This window comes from Bombus terrestris, chromosome 4 (genome assembly GCF_910591885.1).
Source record: "Bombus terrestris chromosome 4, iyBomTerr1.2, whole genome shotgun sequence".
Classification (NCBI taxonomy): Eukaryota; Metazoa; Arthropoda; class Insecta; order Hymenoptera; family Apidae; genus Bombus; species Bombus terrestris.
The window spans coordinates 9,197,818-9,215,719 of record NC_063272.1 but is presented as its reverse complement, the minus strand read 5'-3'; the positions used below and the strand labels follow the sequence as shown (position 1 = coordinate 9,215,719).

The 17,902-nt window shown below is 28.9% G+C and overlaps 6 protein-coding genes across 7 annotated transcripts; 3 read left to right on the top strand and 3 right to left on the bottom strand.

Annotated features, from left to right (window-relative positions):
* Window positions 1-20: 20 nt before the first annotated feature.
* LOC100645986 (isoleucine--tRNA ligase, cytoplasmic) lies at window positions 21-4,222 on the bottom strand. The gene has a single exon (XM_012308157.3). It carries the CDS (start codon window positions 4,068-4,070, stop codon window positions 321-323), a length of 3,750 nt encoding a protein of 1,249 aa, XP_012163547.1. The 5' UTR covers window positions 4,071-4,222; the 3' UTR covers window positions 21-320.
* A 224-nt stretch (window positions 4,223-4,446) lies between these two features.
* On the bottom strand, window positions 4,447-8,072 carry LOC100645870 (ADAM 17-like protease). The gene is made up of 13 exons (XM_003395065.4): window positions 7,819-8,072; window positions 7,454-7,693; window positions 7,250-7,371; window positions 7,016-7,166; window positions 6,742-6,944; window positions 6,470-6,664; window positions 6,259-6,397; window positions 6,028-6,182; window positions 5,815-5,895; window positions 5,532-5,740; window positions 5,201-5,439; window positions 5,013-5,128; window positions 4,447-4,928 (listed from the first exon to the last, which is right to left on the bottom strand). The coding sequence occupies exons 1-13, from the start codon at window positions 7,874-7,876 to the stop codon at window positions 4,620-4,622; spliced, it is 2,217 nt and encodes a 738-aa protein (XP_003395113.1). The 5' UTR covers window positions 7,877-8,072; the 3' UTR covers window positions 4,447-4,619.
* A 131-nt stretch (window positions 8,073-8,203) lies between these two features.
* Window positions 8,204-10,374, top strand: LOC100646105 (cysteine and histidine-rich domain-containing protein morgana). 2 transcript variants are annotated; one of them, XM_048405156.1, is made up of 5 exons: window positions 8,204-8,378; window positions 8,499-8,799; window positions 8,947-9,509; window positions 9,629-9,817; window positions 9,895-10,374. In XM_048405156.1, the coding sequence occupies exons 2-5, from the start codon at window positions 8,721-8,723 to the stop codon at window positions 10,084-10,086; spliced, it is 1,023 nt and encodes a 340-aa protein (XP_048261113.1). In that variant the 5' UTR covers window positions 8,204-8,378; window positions 8,499-8,720; the 3' UTR covers window positions 10,087-10,374. The 2 variants fall into 2 exon arrangements, with proteins under 2 accessions (XP_048261113.1, XP_003395114.1); XM_003395066.4 differs by lacking the exon at window positions 8,204-8,378 and having other exon boundaries at window positions 8,465-8,799.
* Window positions 10,198-12,888, top strand: LOC125385037 (piggyBac transposable element-derived protein 4-like). Its single transcript, XM_048405560.1, has 3 exons — window positions 10,198-10,233; window positions 10,788-12,374; window positions 12,880-12,888. The coding sequence occupies exons 1-3, from the start codon at window positions 10,198-10,200 to the stop codon at window positions 12,886-12,888; spliced, it is 1,632 nt and encodes a 543-aa protein (XP_048261517.1).
* Window positions 12,765-14,412, top strand: LOC100646222 (esterase OVCA2). The gene is made up of 5 exons (XM_003395067.4): window positions 12,765-13,134; window positions 13,238-13,397; window positions 13,502-13,696; window positions 13,806-13,946; window positions 14,011-14,412. The coding sequence occupies exons 1-5, from the start codon at window positions 13,108-13,110 to the stop codon at window positions 14,148-14,150; spliced, it is 663 nt and encodes a 220-aa protein (XP_003395115.1). The 5' UTR covers window positions 12,765-13,107; the 3' UTR covers window positions 14,151-14,412.
* Window positions 14,413-15,478: 1,066 nt separating this feature from the next.
* LOC100646464 (elongin-B) lies at window positions 15,479-16,757 on the bottom strand. Its single transcript, XM_003395068.4, has 3 exons — window positions 16,593-16,757; window positions 16,403-16,496; window positions 15,479-16,229 (listed from the first exon to the last, which is right to left on the bottom strand). Exons 1-3 carry the CDS (start codon window positions 16,593-16,595, stop codon window positions 15,973-15,975), a joined length of 354 nt encoding a protein of 117 aa, XP_003395116.1. The 5' UTR covers window positions 16,596-16,757; the 3' UTR covers window positions 15,479-15,972.
* Window positions 16,758-17,902: the final 1,145 nt, after the last annotated feature.

The window sequence follows — 17,902 nt, the reverse complement described above, 5'->3', positions numbered from 1 at the left end:
AGGTATATTTGTATATTGTATGGTTTATAATATAATAATCGTTTATTTCTTAATTATAAAATTGTTGCAATTACATACTGTTCTTTACAAAAACTGAACAAGTTATAAAGTCTTATATAAAATAAATAAATATAATACATGAATAAAGTTACCACCAATCCAGAATTAATATTTAAATATGCAATGTATGATTTATAATGTATTTAGTACCAGCCTTAATTTAAATTTGAATGGAATTATTAAACCTTGAAAACCATTTTCAAAATGAGGTACGTAAATAAAAGATAAATAATTAATGAAAAATCGCTTTTAAATAGAAGTTAACTTAATTGTAGTGTCTTCCCACATAAATCATTTAGCACTTTAGGTATAGGTTCAGAAACATTTAATTTATTAAAGAAGATATTTAATTCTTCTTTTAACATTGTATTATTCAAACAAAAATTTCCTTTTGGATTTTCCAGAAGAATAGTACCTTTCCCTAATGTGCTATTGATATTAATAAAATTACAAACTGGTTGTTTTAATACTGTAGATGTTTCAGTTTCAGCAAAACCTATTTTCATTACTTTTATTATTTGTTTATGTAATGATAAAATATTTGTTTCCTCTGATACTGGTTTATTGTCGATGTGCAAATTATAAGCGCAATCATAAATACCGAATATTAACTCAATTTCGTGTTTTAATTGTTTGTAAGAAATAGGAACTAATGAATTAGGAGTTTCTAACAATACAGTTCCTACACAACTAGTTGCTCCAAATCTTGGCTTTATACCTATAAGTTCAATGTTTACATATTTTAAAAAAGGTTCCACATTTATTTTGTTATTTTCAATTTTATCTATTTTAGTTTTTACTAAGACAAGTTTCATGTCAATGCCTTTAATCTTTTGCATTTCTTCTATAATTACATTCGCATTATTTGGCATTTTTGATATATTCTCTTGTGGAGTTTTAGTTGCATTTTCGATAAAATCTTTGTGACTGATAATTACTTTTGCCAAATTACTATCTTGATCTTGTATTTCGTAATATGCAATGGCTTCATCTGATGGAACTAATTGAGCTTTTTTTCTCAGTTTTTGAATCCTATTGATTACTTCTCTTGCCACTCCCTCATTGTGCATGCTTTCATCAGGAGTAATATCTAGTAATATTAAAATATTTCCTTCGCTATGAGCCTCATATTGTTTACACAATTGTTCAGCTGCTGGTCCTGTGAAACTAAACATCAGTCGTAAATCTTGTTCTTCCAATTTATGACCTTGGACACTAATTTCTTTCTTCGCAACAAACACTTGTAATTCTTCATCAGAAAGCTCTTTAATAGCTTGAGTAACAGATTTAAAATCTCCTTTAAGGCGGGCTCCAAGTATTTTATGATCTGGTTCTGCTCTCAATTTAACACCATACTTCTCCTTATCTGTAGTAACAGTTAATTCTTTTACATTAAGTTCTTCTAGAATATATGATTTCAGAGATTCTATTTCTTTTAATACTTTAGCATCTTGATGAATTACTACAATTCCTGGTAATGGGTATTTAACAGGAATTGTTTTCCTATCCCTGATAACACGTCCTAGTTCAATTATAGTTTGCATATAAGATATAGCCTTTTCAATCTTTTCATCTATTAATTGTAAATTAGATTCTGGTATCATTTGATAATGAACACTATCCATGTTAGTTTTAGATACTGAAAGTAATTTAACTAATCGTTGGAACATGAATTCTGTTAAAAATGGTGTAAATGGCGCATTTACGCGAACCATTATATAAAGAACAGAAAACAAAGTTGACAAAGCTTGTTGGCAATCAGCTGCACCACCATCTCCCTTTATACGTTTCCTATTCATTCTTACATACCAGTTGGTAAGATTATCTATATATTTTATCAAGTGAGGTACTACAGTATATAACTTATAAGCATGCATTTCTTGTTTAAAAAATTGTAATAATGTTTGTGTAAAAGATAAAATCCATCTATCCATTATATTATTTGAACATATTTTTTTAGATTCATCATATATGAAATTAATTTTTTCTTCTCTTTCAAATCTTTCGATATTTTGCATTAAGAATCTAAACGCATTGTACCAAGGCAAGAACACATCTTTTATAATATCCCTAACTCCTTCTTCCTTAAAACGCAAATTTTCTGCTCTTACAACAGGAGAATTAATTAAGTATAAACGAAGAGCATCTGCTCCATACTTATTAACAATTCCCACAGGATCTGGATAATTCTTTTTACGTTTAGACATCTTTTGTCCATCAGATGCAAGTATCAAACCATTAGCTACTAGATTTTTAAATGGAGCTTTCCCAAAAAGAGCTGTTGATATAACTAATAAAGTGTAAAACCATCCACGAGTTTGATCAATACCTTCTCCAATAAAATCAGCTGGAAAATTCTCTTCAAATTCTTTCCGATTTTCAAAAGGATAATGCATTTGTGCATATGGCATTGACCCAGATTCAAACCAACAGTCAAATACTTCAGGTACTCGTCGTAAAGGTGGACATCCTGGTCGGTTTGATGGTATAGTTAAATGATCTATACTTTCTCTATGAATATCTGTTACTTTTGTATTAGTCAATTCTTCCAATTCTGCTATACTTCCTACACATACAATTTCTTGCCCATCTTCTGAAATCCATAAAGGAATTGGGTTGCCCCAATATCGGTTTCTACTAATAGCCCAATCACGAGCATCTCTTAACCAATTACCAAATCGTTTATCTTTGACATAATCTGGTACCCAATAAGTATTACTATTTGCTGTAATAAGTCTATCTTTTATGGCTTCTACTCTGATAAACCATGAGGGTACAGCTTTATATATTAGTGGTGTATCAGATCTCCAACAATATGGATAACTGTGTTTAGTAGTACTACTATGAATTAATTTTTTATTTATCTGGAGATATTTAATGATATCCTTGTCAGCATCTTTTACATATTTTCCAACAAAATCATGTACTGGTTCTACAAAACATCCACAACTATCAATTGGGCATACGATTTCCTGATCTTTTGTTATGACACCAGCTTCCAAACAACACCGGTAATCATCTTCTCCAAAATAGGGTGCTTGATGAACAATACCTGTTCCAGTCTCTGCTGTGACATAGGTATCATTTAATACTACAAAAGCACCTTTCTCTCTTAGATTTTGAAAATATGGGAAAGGAGGATTATATACCTTTCCTTTCAAATCACATCCTTTCCTTTTACCTTGTACAGTATAAGAATCTTTAGATTTATAAACAAGTTCTAAACTTGACTCTAATATAATATAAACATTATCAGATGAATGATCTTTAACTTCTACATATTCAAAAGTAGGATTACAGCAAAGTGCTAGGTTGCTGGGTAGAGTCCAAGGAGTAGTAGTCCAGGCAAGGAGAGAAACACCTGGTTCATCCACTATAGGAAATGATACAACTATAGAAGGATCAACAACATCTTTATAATTCTGCCCTGATTCAAAATTAGATAAAGGAGTGTTACAACCCGTAGAAAAAGGCATTACTTTAACACCTTGGTATACAAGATTTTTATTGTATAATTCTTTAAAAATCCACCAAATGGATTCCATATACCAAGGATATAATGTTTTATAATCATTTTTGAAATCTATCCATCTGCCAATTCTACCTACAATCGTTTCCCATTCGGTTGCATATTTCATTACAATGCTTCGACATTCTTTATTATAGTTTGCTATACCCATTTTAGCAACATCACCAGGACCTTTTATATTTAATGTTTTATCTATTTCAAATTCGACAGGCAGACCATGAGTATCCCAGCCAAATCTTCTTTCCACGTGATAACCAGATTGATAAGCATACCTTGTTACAATATCTTTTATTGTTCCTGCAAGTATGTGCCCGTAGTGAGGTAATCCCGTAGCAAACGGTGGACCATCGTAAAACGAATATTTTGGTCTTCCTTTCGACAACCTTAAAGAGTTTTGAAAAGTATCACATGTTTTCCACAATTCTAAAATGATCTCTTCTTCTTTTGGAAAATTAATCGTCTCCGGAAGTTTTTCTATCATTTTTCTGAAAATTTTAACAACTACTTCACAAATTATTTGGTACCGGCTGGTACGTTGATGCAATTATGAGGTTCAGGGTATCATGTATCAGAGGAAATACGTTACCAAAATTACACGTAACAAAATTTTAGAGGTTAGCGCTACGATTTGTAGCACGTGCTTTTGAAAAGATGAACATTACATTCAAATTGACAATCCGAATAAAAATTATATTCTTTTATGTTTTCGAAATTCAATTTGGCTAAAAATTTTGGTATTTATTTTGGTATGTTTTACAATATATAAATAAAATCTAATGGAAATTTTACATATACATATATAAATAAAAAATTATATAAGTATACATATATTACTATTAAGCAGATAAAATTTTCGCTTAATTATTAATATTATTAAATTTATTTTTGACATCATTTACGTTAAAAACATTCTTTATTTACATAATGAATGAAAACTATCTGTAATATAAAAATTGAAGATATTTATGACTAGAATTTTATGAACCGCCACACTTTTGCGTTCGTGATGAAATAATCGTGGCTAAGACATTTACGATTGTTGCGTAACGTGGGGTATCTTTTGTCGTTGTCCACCAATACGGATAATTTGTCTTTGCTCATCTGGGTGAATAAGTTCATCTGTGTGCTTCCAACGCCACTTTTTTTCACTTTCTTTAATTCGTCTGTGGTCGATGTAACTAATAACGCAGCTAGTGGGAATCCATACAATGGCAGTAATAATTATAACAGCACCTACTATATTATCTTTTAAAAATCGCATAACTTTGTTAATGTTTATGTCCTCAATAATATCCCAAAATCGCTCTACTACATCTTGAATTGTTTTTTCACAAATACCCTAGGAATATTTTATAGGTTCTATAATTACGTGTACAAAGTGTAGTAAGATCCTTTTAAATTATTAAAATTTTTTCAATCCTACCTTATTACAGAAGCCTTGAATACATGGTGTTCCATCAGGTAAAATATCTTGTGGATCTATGGGGAAACATGTTTCATTTAAACTCATTCGACAGCATCTTTTACATGCATCTCCAACTACAAATAAATATGTGATATAGAGATATAATATCTTTGATTATTATTTGTAGCAGTATATAAAAACCATACTTGTATCACACATGCAACTCTGCAAACCCTGTGTCTCACAATATGGTACACATTTTCCAAGTCTGCATTGACCTCTTTCAAGGCAACCTGTACCATCCTTCATTGGTGGAGATCTAGGACATTCACTAGATGCTCCTGTACAGCGTGATTCTTGTTCGCATGTAGCATATTGTGCATCGCGACATTTTACACCTAATGGCATGAATGCACAACTTTGACAACAAGGTGAATTTTTATCACTGGAAAGATATGTAATATTAAATATTTAGCAAAGATATTTAATCTACAAAAAATAGATTAGAGAGAAATTTGTATAACAATGGGTAATTACCTACAAACTGCTCCTTGACTTCTACGAAGTTTACAATTTTTATCACAACAAGCATCATTGTCTTCTGTACCAAGCAATCCTGCATCGCATTCTTCATCTCCTTCAACCCGTAAATTACCACAGAATGATTCTTCTGGTTCGGAAAAGCAGCGACCTGACTTTGCTTGTAATACTTTTCTAATAGATCTTAAACTACATGGTGAAAAACGCTAACCCGTAAATAATTAATGATAAATATTTTTTTAGCATCATATTATTCTTGTTTTATATTAATTAGATGTACCTTGTTATTCACATCATATCCACTAACACTATACGTATACATTAAGTATGAACCTCCTTGACTAGCACTTGGACTGCATTCCTATTTAAAAATATCATTTTATATTATCTATTTTTTAATTAATCTATTAATCTAATTATCTATTAATCTATTTTTGTTAGACTAATTATTTTAAAACTGTTCGATAAATCACAAGTAAGTTAAAAAAGTTACTGTTATATCTGGATCATGTTCAGAGCCCCAATTGTGACCAAATTCATGTGCAGTAACTAAGTCTGCTTCTCTTGTGATAACTCTTTGTCCATAGTGATTCCTACTAGAACTTAAACCTGAATTGAGATATAATGTGTAGCCATTTTTGAAATATTCTGGAACATTTAAAATGAAACATTAAAGTTTATATTGATATGTCTATAAATAGATAAAAAATATTCATTAATATACCTGGTGTACAAATTCCACCTACTGAGTTTCTACGAGGTGACCCAACATATGCCAATCCTAATATACCACCTTCGAATTTAAGATCAGTAAATAAATGAGCTAAACAAAAATCTTTGTGACTATATTCTCGACTAAAAACCTAGGTACAATTTATATAAGCCAATCAATTATTAATTAAAATTAAGGCATTTTAAATAAAGAATTGCTTTACCTCAAGCAATGTGCGAACATCCCATTTTTCTCTAACCATATTATAATGTGTCTCACCACCTCTTACACGAGTTGGTTCGCTATGAACTACAATCTTTTTAATGACAAAGCCCATTCCTTTAAATCCATCTTGTTCTTGTCTTTCTTGCCATAAAGTATCATTATAAATTTTATGTACTCTATCAATTAAACTTATCTAAAAACATATATAAAAACAAATTATTATCTAAAACAAATTATTTGATATTTGTATTAAGTAATGCAACTATTTACTAGATAATTAATTGTAGTTTTTGTACTGCTAGCACCCATTTCTTGGTAAAAACGATAGTCAGCAACTAATAATAATGGACATCTTGTTTTTGTTGGAGTATATTCATAAGTTTCCGTCTGTCTCTTTGCCCTGGAATGTTCATGTGATTTAGGATCAGACTTTTCTTCTACTTCTTTCTCTTCCTCGTTATTTACCGGAATGTCTGCAATATAAATTTTGTATAAATATATAATACTCTCTAATATAATTTCTCATTTAAGACAGTAAATTGACCTAATTCCTCTTTTACGTATCCACAAGTTTTGGGAGCACCATGTGTATGCCCTTCTCCATGTTCAAAATGTTCCCAACTTAATTTAACATCTGATGATTTATAAATAATCATTGTTTCATTTCCTAAATGAGGAAGATGTCTCCAAGATGGCTGCAATAGATAACAAAAATAAACTGTAATTTAAATTCTATTAGCTATGTTGAAATATACCACTTAAAGAATTAACTACATGCCTCAATGTGAAATGTTTCATCGGAAATTGTAATGCTGCCTGTAAGAACACCATTGTCAATATGCATTTGTGCATGAGAATCAATTTCACCAAATACTCGTCCATGATAAAAGCTTTCGTGATCTTAAAAAAAAGTCATTAATCATTTATGAAACTTATTCTAGAAATTTAAGAAATATATTTATAAATATTGATACTATTTTACCTAAATGTATAGTCTTTTCTTCTCCATTACCATTTACTTCATATGCTTTGAATTTGGAATGAATAACTTCTCTTCTTGGTGTTAAAATTAATCGAAAGTATCGTCCATGGGAGTAAAACTCTAATTCATTTATTTTATTATAAGGATGGTAACTATGCTGAATACCCCGTTTTACAATGTTATGTTGCAATTGGGATAGATGAAGAGTTTCATAATACTTTAAATTTCTATGAAGACCATCTGAAAAGCATATTTTACTATTTGGATATTATATTAAATTGTATAAGTTGAAAATAAGATGCATAATAATTTAATGTATTATAAAATTAAATATATAATGTTTGATATGTGATAAAAAAACTTACATGTGTTTTGTATAGTAAATAAAACGTAATATATTAGAAATATATTTTGAAGTTCCATATTTGTTAAAAATGTCACATATTATTGAATTCTATTTATTATAATAGTTACTTAAAATAATACTTTAAAGATTATGATTCATAGTAAAGGCATTTTTTTATCGTTATACATTAGACTGCATCGGTCGCATTATTTATGTTACGTTCTCAAACCTCGATACACACTCCAAACAGTTTTTCTTAAAATATAGAATACATAGAATTGTTGCTTGATTTCGAAATGTATTCACTCAGTAGTGATCAATTGTAACTATGTAAAGTTTCAAATATAAGACAGATATCACTTTTTTATATAAAGAGAATTTATCAATAAAGTAGTGTAAGCTGAATGTCAATTTATTGTCTTTCATATATAAAAATAAATAATGACTGTAATACAATGCACATGAAGAAGATAAAATCAATGTTTAGATTTAATTAATTAATTTTATTACATTTCGAATGTTTATTACATTCTTTATTGATGAAATACTGTCTACAAATTGAGATTTATATTGAATAATGTAAGTAATTTTTTGATAAAAATTATTCTTTAACTTGCTAAAGCTGCATAATAATTGTTATAAATGTTAGTCTATCTGTCTTATTATTATATTTTTCATGGCAATATGTCTATTGTATAGTGTGATTGCAATTGATTCGAATTTTTTCTACAAACGCTTTATTTAAAAACAAGTTGGGATTCTCTAGAACATGCTAGAAGTTTTTCGAAATTGTAAAAACAGAAAGGTTTACAGTGTGTACTAGTTACTCGTTGTACTCGGTGTAACTTATACGCTTGACGTACTCGTATTTGTGATCCTATACAACGTGTGTAACTAAGTTAAAATAAGATAAAGTTAAAAATGTCGCAGGAAGAAAATTTATTGCCTTGTTATAATCGTGGCTGTGGCAAAAAATTTGATCCGAACGATAATAAGGAAGGTATGTTATACTAAAGATATATTAAGCTATATTAGAAAATTTGGAAATATAATATAGTTTCAGAGGTTAATTGTTTTCCTTATTAATAGTTAGGTTAGAAATATTATGCAAATTGCTTTACAACTATTGTTATTGTCATCTTTTCAGGAGATTGTATTTACCACTCTGGCTATCCAGTATTTCATGATGCCTATAAAGGTTGGTCTTGTTGTAATAAGAAGTGTACAGACTTTACAGAATTTTTAAATATCAAGGGATGTGTGAAATCATATCATTCAAATATTAAACCAGCAGAGCCAGAAAAGCCTGTTGTTGATAAATCAAAATGGAATGAAATAATCGAAGTAATTGCTCAACCTCTTAGCAATGGATCTGCTTTAGAAAGACCTCCTTTTGAAACTCCACAAGTCAGTTTAACGCCAGATGTGTCACCTGCTTTATTAGAACAAATTAAAGGATTAACTTCTAATATATCACAAAACATATGTGAAAATAAAGTTCAAATTGGACAAAGTTGCAAGAATAATTCATGTAAGGCTACATACAATGGCCCTGCCTCTGATGATGAAGTATGTAATCATCATCCTGGTGTTCCTATCTTCCACGAAGGAATGAAATATTGGTCTTGTTGCCAAAAGAAAACCACAGACTTCTCTACATTTTTAGAACAACCAGGATGTGCACAAGGAAAGCACACATGGATTTCTAAAGTATGTTTCTTCTTATCTTGAAAATTTTTTATTTATGTCTTTCAATGGTATAGATTCTAGTACTATATCTAAATATTGTGATAACTTTGCTATGTAAAAAATAATTTATTATTTTTCAGAATACTGGTAAGAGAGCTAAATGCAGAATGGATTGGCATCAAACAGGGACATTTGTTGTAATTTCAGTTTATGCTAAGAAATATCAACCAGATCAATCATCTATTAAATTAAATCCTATACGATTAACTGTGGATTTGTTCTTCGTAGAAGAAAACTCTAGATATAATCTTGATTTAGAATTAAGAGGAGTATGTATTTAAAATCTTTATATAATATTTTTAAACAATTCCGAAATATTAACTTCTGTACAATTTCATTCTTATAGATTATTGATATTACACAAAGCAGTGTCAATATGCTTCCTACTAAAGTAGAGATTAAATTAAAGAAAGCAGAACCTGGGTCATGGGCAAAGCTGGATTTTCCTAGAGCAACTGAAGAAGAAACTGAAGAAGATAGCCAAAATGACGAAAATATTAGTGCACAAGTTGAAGCTGTAGATCTTAGTGATCTTTAAACATTCACATCTAAATAATTCATTAAGGACATCATTGTAAATTATGTACCTATCTTATTTTTAAAGATAATACTTTTATTTAAAGATATAACAAAATATTGTTTCTTTAACATGAATGGAATCATTTTTCAAGAAAATGAATACTTAGTATCCATTTTATTTTCATAGTAAAAGACTATTTAAAAAAGTTTATTATTAAAATTCATATTTAAAAGAAATATGGCACCTTTATTACTTCTCGTGTTTTATTTATGATTTCTTTAATATCAATAAATCATTTTTAATTTACTCCGTATTTTAATTTAGTTTAAGGCAACCTTAACATGAAATTTGAAACAATTTCATAAATTAATTAAATGTTAATAAATTACATTTTTGATAAAATTGATATTATTTCCTTATATATTTATTCTTATTTTTTAACACTTTACCGACCGATAGCCGATTAATCGGTTTTTTGCCGCCGACGCTTACTGACCGATAACCTATTAATCGGTTTTTTGTCGCCGACGCTTACCAACCTATAGCCTACCTATAGTTAATCGGTTGTTATGGTGATAAACAATCTTTCTCATTATATGAGCAGTAATTTGTTATTTAGTACTAAGGTACCTTGCTCAGTTGCGTCAGTTGCGTTGCTTTGTAAGCTCCCACAGTTTTATATCAATTCGAAAAACTTACCGTTCGCGATGAACGAAAAGAATGGTATTGGAGAGTTTTATTTAGATGATCTGTCAGATTGTCCTGACAATTATTCAAGAAATAATAGTGGTGACGAAAGTGATGGCAGTGATACAATTATTCGGAAACGAGGTTCTGTATTGCCACCAAGATATAGTGATTCAGAAGATGATGAGATAAGTAATGTCGAAGACAATGCAAATAACGTTGAAAATAACGATGATATATGGTCGACGAACGACGAAGCAATAATTTTGGAACCTTTCGAAGGTAGCCCCGGCATAAAAATTATGCCAAGTTCCCCAGAAAGTGTGACGGACAATGTCAATTTATTTTTTGGAAATGACTTTTTCGAGCACTTGGTGAGGGAATCCAACAGATATCATTATCAGGTTATGGAAAAATATAAAATTCCATCAAAAGCGAAAAAATGGACAGATATAACGGTACCGGAAATGAAGAAGTTTTTAGGACTAATAGTTCTAATGGGACAAATAAAAAAGGACGTTCTTTACGATTATTGGTCCACTGACCCAAGTATAGAAACTCCATTCTTCTCACAAGTAATGAGTAGGAACAGATTTGTGCAAATAATGCAGAGCTGGCATTTTTGCAACAATGACAACATTCCTCATGAATCACATAGGCTTGCTAAAATCCAGCCTGTTATTGATTATTTTAGGCGAAAATTTAACGATGTATATAAACCCTGTCAACAATTATCTTTGGATGAGTCTATAATTCCGTGGAGAGGTAGGTTATCCATTAAAACGTATAATCCCGCAAAAATTACAAAATACGGAATACTTGTGAGAATGCTGTCTGAAGCTGTCACAGGATACGTATGTAACTTTGATGTGTATGCTGCTGATGGCAAAAAATTAGAAGATACCGCGGTTATTGAACCGTATAAGAACATATGGCACCAGATTTATCAAGATAACTACTATAACAGTGTAAAAATGGCTAGAATTCTCTTGAAAAATAAAGTGCGAGTGTGCGGAACCATTCGAAAAAATAGAGGTCTTCCTCGATCACTCAAAACAATACAACTTTCAAGAGGTCAGTACGAATTTCGTAGGAATCATCAAATTTTGTTAGAAGTATGGAATAATGGCAGAAGAAACGTCAATATGATCTCAACTATACATTCTGCACAGTTAACGGAATCCAGAAGCAAAAGTAAAAGATCAGACGTCCCAATACAAAAGCCTAATTCAATCATAGATTATAATAAATATATGAAGGGCGTAGATCGCGCGGACCAATATCTAGCATATTATTCCATTTTTAGAAAAACAAAAAAATGGACTAAACGGGTTGTAATGTTTTTTATCAACTGCGCACTTTTTAATTCATTTAGAGTATACACAATCCTAAACGGAAAAAATATTACGTACAAAAATTTCTTGCACAAAGTCGCAGTTTCATGGATAGAAGATGGTGAAACTAATTGTACAGAGCAAGATGACAATCTACCTAATTCTGAACCCACAAGGAGAGCACCCAGATTAGACCATCCCGGAAGACTGTCGAATTATGGAAAACATAAACTTATAAATATAGTAACCAGCGGTCGAAGTTTAAAACCCCAAAGACAATGCAGAGTTTGTGCAGTTCAAAAAAAAAGAAGCAGAACATGTTTTGTTTGTAAATTTTGCAATGTTCCACTCCATAAAGGCGACTGTTTCGAACGATATCATACTTTAAAAAAATATTAAACTATTTTACATTTGAATTAAAAACCGTTGTAATAGATAAAATAAATATAATTTAGTATTAATATTATGAAAACAAAAGATCTTATTCAATTTAATTATCCTATAGTAACAGAAAGGGATCAATTTTATCTGAGCATACGAAAAGCACAGATACTCCCGCCCGACAGTGTAAATCGAAACAGAGCCGGCGCCACGGAGAATTTGCGCCTGAAACGTCGGACGTGCATTTGCTGTTGAACCGCTAGTGGTCAGTAAACCAGAACCAGTCAGTAAGCCAGTAATCGGTCAGTTAACTAGATCGTATAGTTCAAATTGAACTTAATCTAGTTTTTTGACGTTTGAATGTTGTCTAACTTCGTTATATATTATATTCTTTTCTATAATTTTCCAGAGTCAATAGTCACCTATAGTCGTCAACCAAATAAATTTATTTGGAAAGCTTTTTAATTTGTAATTATTTTATTACGAATGAAATAATATTGTTTCTAACCACTTCGATTAACATTTAAAAAGTCGTGTTTTATAACCTTTTTCACTTAATAAGAAATATATAGAAACTGTATATAATTAAATATATATCCCATATTTGATATTAATTAAACGATTTATTAATGTCATTATGGATAATTCAACAACTAAGTTGCGAGTAAGAAATTAGTATCATTAATATTAGTATGTATATGTGTATGTATATAGATAAAAATATTCTATATAATATATCTATATATATGTATGTATATATATTTTAGATACTTGCAATTCATGGATATGCTCAATCAGATGTTATTTTTAAAACAAAATTGGGCTCTTTAAGAAAAGGATTTAAAAAAGAGATTGATTTTACATTTTTAAGAGCCCCACATAAAGTTCCAATGAGAAGTAACTTTAATATCGATACAGAAGAAGATGGTATTGTTTTTTTATGAATTTTACGAATTAAATTAAATATTGAAAGTGATGTGTTTATAATTAATGTATTTATAATTAGAAATTAAATATTTTCAATATTATAGCATATGGATGGTGGTTCAATACGAAAGATCACATATTTAAAGCAGTTGTTCCAAGCAATTTAGCTGTAGGTTTTGAAGAAAGTATAGTTCTAATAGAAGAGACATTTAAAAAATTTGGTCCTTTTGATGGCATTTTAGGCTTTTCACAAGGTGCAGCATTTGCTACTCTACTCTGTTTTATGCAACAAAAGAAGTGTAAGTCTAAATATACATTTAAAACAAATATAGTAATTATAAAATAGGATTAAATTAAATATAATTAATTCAATGGAATATAAATTAAATGTTATTAATTACTTTGTAGTGTTGCAGATCAAGTTTGAGTTTGCAATTATTATATCTGGATTCAAATCATTATGTACACCTCATGGAATATATTATGATGGAAAAATAAGCATACCTTCTTTACATATTTATGGAAAGACTGATCAAGTTATACCAACAGGTAAAAAATATTTTTTAGTAGATTAATAAAATTAACAACTGTTTCATATCCTCTTTTTTTATAGAAATGGCAGAGGAGGTTAGTGAAATGTTTATAAATAAGACAAATATAACACATGAAGGTGGTCATTATATACCAAGTAAAAAAGAATATTATAAAGAATTTATTATGGGAATGTTCTTAAACAAAAACAAAAATAATTAGTAATTTTTACATATTCTACATTACGTGAATATATAAAAAAAAAGAGTATAGTTTATACAATAATGAAAGTCTATTCTAAAGTATAAGTACTATTGAGCGATATTAGTAAATTTATTCAAATTAATTATAAGTAAACATTGTACATTGTACATTTTATGCACTAGAGATGAGATTTGTTAACATTTTATATTTAAACTTGTATATGACAATTGAAATAAGAGAGCAAGAAGATAACAAATCAAGATGATTTTATGAAGAAATACATAGTTGTTTTTTGTTTTACATTAATCCCTATATGGTTAAAAATTGTTTAATTGTTTTATAAAAGGCACTACAAATTTTAAACGTTCAGTATTTGGAAACTTAAATTATATGTGTATTAAAAATGTATTAAATAGTGCCTTATTCAGTTTATTAAAGTAGAATGTGTTAATTGCTTAGCTTAACTATTCATGCATACTTTCATACAAACTTTATGATTTCATGTTTATGTTATGTTATGTTTATGTTTTATGTATAGCAAGTTAAATTTTTAAGTAGATATCAACTGCCTTGGTTTATATGCTTGATTACTTATTATCTTTAATTCCAAGATATGTAGATTTATATGGTCTACCATTGTAGTAGGGTATATTTATAAATGTTAACATCTTGTTATTCAAATTCTCTTAAAACTGCCTACAGTATTAAACATTGTTTAATAACATCCTGCTTGTATGTATATAAATCAGTAATTAAATTAACTTATTGCACTATAGTGACATCTTAATTTTTTAAAAATATTGTTAGTTTAGTTTAAGCAATTTAGAGCTACTTAATGCATTAAATTATAATTTTTTAATAATGATACTCCAGTATATTTAGGAGCATTTTATATGTTAAATGTTATAATATAACATTCATATTATGAATACATTGAATGTATTCATACATTACATATAAACTGCATATAATTTTTTAAGTTTATAATTCTATATAATAAATATACATGCAATTCTTCAAATAAATAAATTAACGAATATATGTAAGTAAAATTAACAAGGTATCATGGTATAGTAAAATATAATCGATAGAAGTATTGTATTTTATACCAAAATGATTATTTACTTGATGTAATGTATCAAATGTAATTAATTTGTTAAAATTACGTACACTATTTATAATTTATCACATTTTTAAATTTCTATTCTGTAACTGTGAAACCTAATGTTCGAAGTTTTTACAATCAATATTTTTTAATTTTGCACTTTAAGTAATAAGTAATATTGCTATATATATTTTACAAAATTTGAGGCATTTATATTTCAAGCTTAATAAAAAAATTCATGGAAGTTTATAAGCTAGAATATGTATTGAAATAAGAGTAGATTTGACTGGAAATATTATAAAACGCTGTAAGATAAAATACAATCTACAATCATAAATTACATGTGACTGAGGTATTTGGTCTATCTTGGCAATAATAACAAAGTGTTGAAATATTTTCGTACCTATAAAAGATTGTAATAAACTTGAATGAAGTACTGGATTATAAATTTTACTTTTTATTATCTTTTTCAGACAAATAATCAAGTATAAGATACTTGATTATCGCTCACAAGAAAACAACAAAAACGAAAAAGTTAACAATAGTCTAAAAAATTAATAGTAATCTCACTTAATAAAGTTAAAAAGCCTCAGGACACTTTTAATATTCGTATAAAGTTGTATGTACCTAATATTCACATTATGTTAGCTTAAGCTGTTAGCCTTTTTGGAGATATTTGACAATTATAAAATTGTATTGAATTCAACACTTTATCATCAATTGTTTCACAATGTTTCAAGGTGACTGTTCTTGTCCATTGGCTTCTTGAGATTTCATAACATCTGGTAAATCAGGTGGTAATGAAAATGGTGTCATCTCTAAAGCTTCAAATTGACCATTTTCTTGGCGTACAGCTAATCCTACTAATGCAGGACATTGTGGTTTTGCAGTTGCTGATGTTAGTCCATAATCAGATAAAAATTTACCATCTGACATTGGAACATTGTCCTTATTGAACAGCTGTTGATTCACAGGTGGTATTTTTAATATACCTATGAGGCAGTTTTATTTGATCCTAAATTATTTTAATTCAAAATCGACAGGTGTTCATACATTTCATAAAAATTTGGATAAAGGAAGAAAGAAGAGTAACTAAACCTTCTCTTGTGAAATGTCATTATGTTATTGTCTGAAGTTAAATATATGTAAATTATGAATTCCTCACCTTCTATAATTTTTTTAAGTTCAAGAACTGTGGTATTATCCTTGGCATCGGTAAATATGGTCATATTTTTTCGCCGAATCATTAGAAACACATCCTAAGAAGAAAATCTCGATTATATTTGAGGTTATCTTACTTTGAGATAAATCATAGAAACACTATAAAAAATAATTGAATATTGATAAAAATATACCATTGTGAATTTAACTATATATTTAGACTGACAAGGAGAATTAATATATAGATTTTTTACAATACTGCTTTGTTGATTATTGTTTACTTGCAGTCCCTCAGGTTAGAGGCAGAAAGTTAAAATAAGGTAGACATTCACGGACAACATGATCATATAAAACACGTTATTTGATTGGTTCTTCTTTCTAAATCCAAACTCCGTTTGGTACGTTATTTGTTTCTTTAACCAATCATAAATTGGTTTTATATTTATCCTATAATTACGAATTTCTAAATCAGAGATAATATTTTTGAATATCTACTCATGCATTGATATATCAAACTGATAAATAAAATACAAGAATATATAGTAATATAGTTAAATTATTATATATATATTTAAGGTAATGAACAAGTCAAATTTATCTTTAATTCAAAGATATATTCAATAATTCACGAAGATATATTTATAAATACACAATTATAATTTTACTATGTCAACAGATACTATGTACAATCTTACAACTAAGATAATATTAAAAGAATATCACAACCTCTTTATAAACATTAATTTTCATAATTGTCATAAAAGAAATTTATTTTATTTCATAACATTCACATATTTCATCAATATTAAGGTTAGGACAAATATATAACTGTAATAAGTATAATTCACATAAAATAAATCTAAGAAATAAATTTGTATTTACAGGTCATGTATTTGTATTATAGGTCATCCCATAAGTTCGTTCCGTTTTTCGAGCGGTTATATATGTTAAGATAGTTTACATACCTTTCAATTTCATGAAAAAATGTAATCCCCCTCTCGTTGTACAACTACAAATCGACACATGAAATGTATACACAAAAGTCGGCACGAACTTATGGGATGACCTAATACTTTCTTAATAAAACACTGCTATCCCTAAACCTTAGTAGTTCTTGGAACTAACTTCGTGCAGTCGGCCTTATAATAGATGTAGTATTACAATATACAACAAATGTGTTTGGGTATGGGCATATCCATATCTTACCTACACACAATAGAAAAGAGAGATGTTCAAAATTTCTTAGATATATGCCTCTCTCAACAATTAGCTAAGAAAGATTCTAATCCATAACAAGTTAATGAAGTACTATTATATACTTAATATTGTGAAATAATTTAAAATAGTCCTAAAATATCATAACGAATAAAATCACGATCTACAACTTATATGAAAGTATTTTTCAAGAGGCTTGATTATAGATGGCTAGTTTTTAAGGAAAGTTTAAGGAAAGGTCCTTGGCATTACAGACGCGGAGGCGTCGAACATTCCTGAATGAATTTCC